The sequence below is a fragment of the Primulina tabacum genome, chromosome 18 (assembly GCF_025594145.1).
Source record: "Primulina tabacum isolate GXHZ01 chromosome 18, ASM2559414v2, whole genome shotgun sequence".
Lineage (NCBI taxonomy): Eukaryota > Viridiplantae > Streptophyta > Magnoliopsida > Lamiales > Gesneriaceae > Primulina > Primulina tabacum.
The window spans coordinates 2764749-2768938 of NC_134567.1; the positions used below are offsets into that span (position 1 = coordinate 2764749).

A 4190-nucleotide genomic window follows, 5' to 3' on the forward strand; every position below is an offset into this window, starting at 1 on the left:
TCAAATTTTATAAATTCAACTCCTTGAATTTATTCTCTCCAAATTTCATAAATTCAACTTCTTGAATTTACTATCTTATAAATTCAACTCTTTGAATTTATTTATCATAAATTCAAATCCTTGAATTTACTATTCATAATATAAATTCAACTCCTTGAATTTATTCTCTCAACGGGAACAAACGATCCAGTGCTTGTGTGACCCTCAATGGTTCAGGGATACAGCTAGCCGTGTGTTCACAACTCTTTGTGATTCAGAATAATATTTATTCTTATTCGGGCTTACCCTAGTTAGCCCCATTCTTTTCATCAACACCTTGATTAAGAATGTCAGAACTCATTTCTGATTGCACCCATCGGATCATGGTAAGAGTGTTTAGTAGCATCGCCCCATGATCCCCAAGGTATAACTGATAGTGCCTGCAAGAACCAGTCGATTATGATTAACGTACAGTACGGTCCCTTCATCTCATATATCCCGATCGAATCTGCAACCATTGGTTCATCGATGGTTGCATAATAATTCGATAACTATGTGATAACTATAAATAGTGGCATCGCATGTACGGTTGGAGAACTCCTTCTCTAACGTACATCTCATACTCTGGCCAGAGATTCCACGCACTATTATTTCATCAGATCACATAGGATATTCACACTCGTAGGCGAGCGGTGAATCCCCGACTACAATGCACTGGCTAGGGAAGGCAATTTTCCCCGCGGGTTCGGGTCCCCGCGGGGAAAACCCAAAACGGGGCGGTTTCGGGGGAGAGATATCGGTTTCGGTTTCGATTTCGATAATTTTTAAAATCCCCGCAATGATTCGGGGGCGGGTATGGGGATGATACCCCATCCCCGAACCCGGCCCAATAATAATAATTAAAAAAAAGTTTGCTATAGTTATCAAAAAAGAAGAAAGAGAACGAACATGGTTGAAATAATAACACTAATAATAATAATGATAATAAAATACAAAATAAAAAGAAAATATCTAACCTAACCACTGACCCCTCAATTCCCAAATCCCATTCTCTCATTCACCGATTCACAATTCACGCCTCCAATCTCCAGTAATCTAATATTCCAGACTCCAGTTCCACTATCGACTTCAAGGGCCAACCTAACACTAGAAAGGTATTTAATATTTATCAATGGTTAAGCTTTGCACGAACACACACGACAAATGAAAATAGTATTCAATCTTTTGCAATTTATTTTATAATTTTTGAAGGGACCATTTTAAAAAAATAATAATAATGAATAGTCCCTTTAAATTAATGTCTTTTGCATCATGTGCCGGTTCTTCTTGGTACTAGGAAAACTAAGTGTGTATTGTTGTTAATAAATTATCAATGATTAAGCTTTTGTGTATTTGCAGTTTATTTTATCAATGAGTAAGCTTTTAAATTAATGTCTTTTTCATCATACGACAATATCTGTAGTTTAATAAAGATTGAACAAGTGAAATTTTTGGGGCTTACTTGTAGTTTGGCAATTGGATTATTTAAAGGCCCAAAACATGAATACATTATAAACTGATTAAGACTAATTTATACTTTCTTGTTGTCTTAAAATTTATTAAGATAATGATAAAGAGGTTTAGACTGTTCTTTTTTAGTGAAAACTTGTTCGATGAATTTTGGATTTCGTGAAAACTTGTTCTTTGTTTTAATTATCCATAATTATCCATCTATTATGCAAATTATTTAGTATCATTTCAGATGGAATCTAATGATAAAGAGGGTGAGACTGCTCCAACTGTCGGAAGTCAAGAACTTGCATCGAAAAATGAGAGTGTTTTGATCGAGGAAAATGAAATAACTCAAAATGAGAATTTAGATGCTGAAATTATGGGAGCAGATAGTGGAAATAAAAGAAAATTTATATCTCCTGCATGGGATCATTTTGAGAGGAAGCTAATTGGAGGAAAATGGAAAGCAATATGCAATAATTGTAAGAAGTCTTTAGGTGGTGAAAGTAAGAATGGTACCAGACATTTGCTTGACCACATAAAAACATGTTTGCACAAAAAACAGAAGACTATAAAACAATCTCTATTGCAACCAACAAAATCCAATGACGAGAGAATGATGCTTGGGACATACCATTTCAACCAAGATCACGGGAGGGAAGAGCTTGCGAATATGATTATATTGCATGAGTATCCGCTATCTATGGTTGATCATGTGGGCTTTAGAAGGTACTCTTATACCTTACAACCGTTATTTAAAGTTGTTTCCCGGAACACATTTAAGAACGATATCATGAAGATATTTGAGCATGAAAGAGATAAAACAATGAAATTGTTGGATTCAAATGCTAGTCGAATTGCATTGACTACTGATATGTGGACGTCAAATAATCAAAAAAGATGATTCATGGCAATCACTTCACACTTCATCGATACTTCATGGAAATTACAAAGTCGGCTTCTGAGATAAATTTTTTCTTCTTTCTTAAAATGTTTACTTTTGTTTACCATTAATAATATTACTATCGTTGTTAAAATTTATTATATTTCTTTTTTTACAAGGTTTATATATGTGCCGTGTTCACATACTGCTGAGGTCCTTGCAAATTCCCTTGTTGATTGCCTCTTGGATTGGAATTTGGATCGTAAGTTATCTACTTTAACTATTGATAATTGCACAACTAATGATGCTATGATTGAGCTTATACTAGATAAGGTTCCTCCGAGTTCACTTATTTTAGAAGGTAAATTATTTCACATGCGATGTTGTGCCCATATTTTGAATTTGGTTTTGAGGGATGGACTACAATTAATCATTGGTAGTATTGAAATAATTCGATATAGTGTTGGATTTTGGACAGCAACACCGAAAAGAGATGAAAAATTTATTGAAACAGCTCGACAGTTGAAGGTTCCAAGCACTAAAAAATTGGAGCTTGTTTGCAAAACACGTTGGAACTCTACATATTTAATGCTTAATACTGTATTGAAATATAAAGATGTGTTTGCTCTTTTGAAACACCGCGAGAGTTTGTATAAAAGAGTTCCCACAAAAGATGATTGGTCAAAAGTGAGAGAGATTTCTTCTAAATTGGAGATTTTTTATGATGCCACATAGTTGCTTTCGGGGACCAAGTATCCCACTATAAATATTTTCTTCTCAACTATTTGTGATATTAAGTTGGCAATTGATGATTGTCTTTTTTTGGAAGATAATGTGGTGAATACAATGGCAACAAATATGAAATTAAAGTTCGAAAAGTATTGGGAGATGATGAATTGATTATTGGCAATTGGGAGCATTTTAGATCCGAGGTACAAGATGAAGACAATTCAATTTTATTATCCTCTTGTTTATGGTGATATGTCTTCATTTGAGATTGAAAAAATAAAGAAAAAGTTGTATGAAATTGTTGAAGAGTACAAGAAGAAATCCAAACAATCTCAGGAAGTGAAAGATTCACGATCTTCATATTTAAGGCCTCCACTTCCTAACCGTGATAGTTATGCTGATAAATTTGAGATTTTCATGGATTCCAATACTAATACTGAACTTGAGAAGTTGAAGTTGGATTATTATTTAGAAGAGTCTTTGTTGCCAAGAAATACAAGTTGCTTTGATATCTTATGTTGGTGGAAGACGAATGGGATCAAAGATCCCATTTTGCATGATATTGCAAAGGATGTGTTGGCCATTCCTGTGACGACTGTTGCTTCTGAATCAACATTCAGTACTAGTGGGAGAGTTTTAAGTGCTCACCGTAATCGACTTCATCCAAAAACTGTGGAGGCTTTGATGTGTGCTCGAGATTGGTTATGGAGTGAAACTCGAGGTATTAAATAGTTTCAAAACAAATTGTTTATGATACTTTATTTATATTTTTAATCTATAATATTTTTTATTTGTCTTATTAGATTCTATAGCTTCGGATCAAAAGTTCGACAACGATTCTGATATAGAGGTAAGTAATAAGTTGATTTTTTTATTGTATTAAAGTGTTTTAAATTTATATTTTTTTCCTTGTGTCTTATTATTTTTTAGGAGCCTGAGTCATGCACTAATAGTAACACTGATTATAGCATGGAGTGATGTGATGCGATATACTGGAGAAGAAAGTTGTTAACTAGTTTAATCTTTTATATTTATTGGAACTATGGATTTTTTTTTGAGAATATTGAACTATGGATTATTAATCTTATGTATGTCATTGAATTTTTGT

The 4190-nt window shown here is 33.5% G+C and overlaps 1 protein-coding gene across 3 annotated transcripts; it reads left to right on the top strand.

Annotated features, from left to right (window-relative positions):
- Positions 1-1022: 1022 nt before the first annotated feature.
- On the top strand, positions 1023-3803 carry LOC142533961 (zinc finger BED domain-containing protein RICESLEEPER 2-like). Of its 3 annotated transcripts, none has more exons than XM_075640895.1 (3): positions 1666-2199; positions 2533-2615; positions 3703-3803. In XM_075640895.1, exons 1-3 carry the CDS (start codon positions 1721-1723, stop codon positions 3720-3722), a joined length of 582 nt encoding a protein of 193 aa, XP_075497010.1. In that variant the 5' UTR covers positions 1666-1720; the 3' UTR covers positions 3723-3803. The 3 variants fall into 3 exon arrangements, with proteins under 3 accessions (XP_075497008.1, XP_075497010.1, XP_075497009.1); XM_075640894.1 differs by having other exon boundaries at positions 1667-2199; positions 3183-3797; XM_075640893.1 differs by having other exon boundaries at positions 1023-2199; positions 2533-3797.
- Positions 3804-4190: the final 387 nt, after the last annotated feature.

Excerpts from the sequence above, each read along its gene's own strand:
- LOC142533961 (XM_075640893.1), top strand. The coding sequence starts at position 1,721 with ATGGAATCTAATGATAAAGAGGGTGAGACTGCTCCAACTGTCGGAAGT. Across the intron at positions 2,200-2,532 it reads GATCATGTGGGCTTTAGAAG|GTTTATATATGTGCCGTGTT; the intron begins GTACTCTTATAC and ends TTTTTTTACAAG.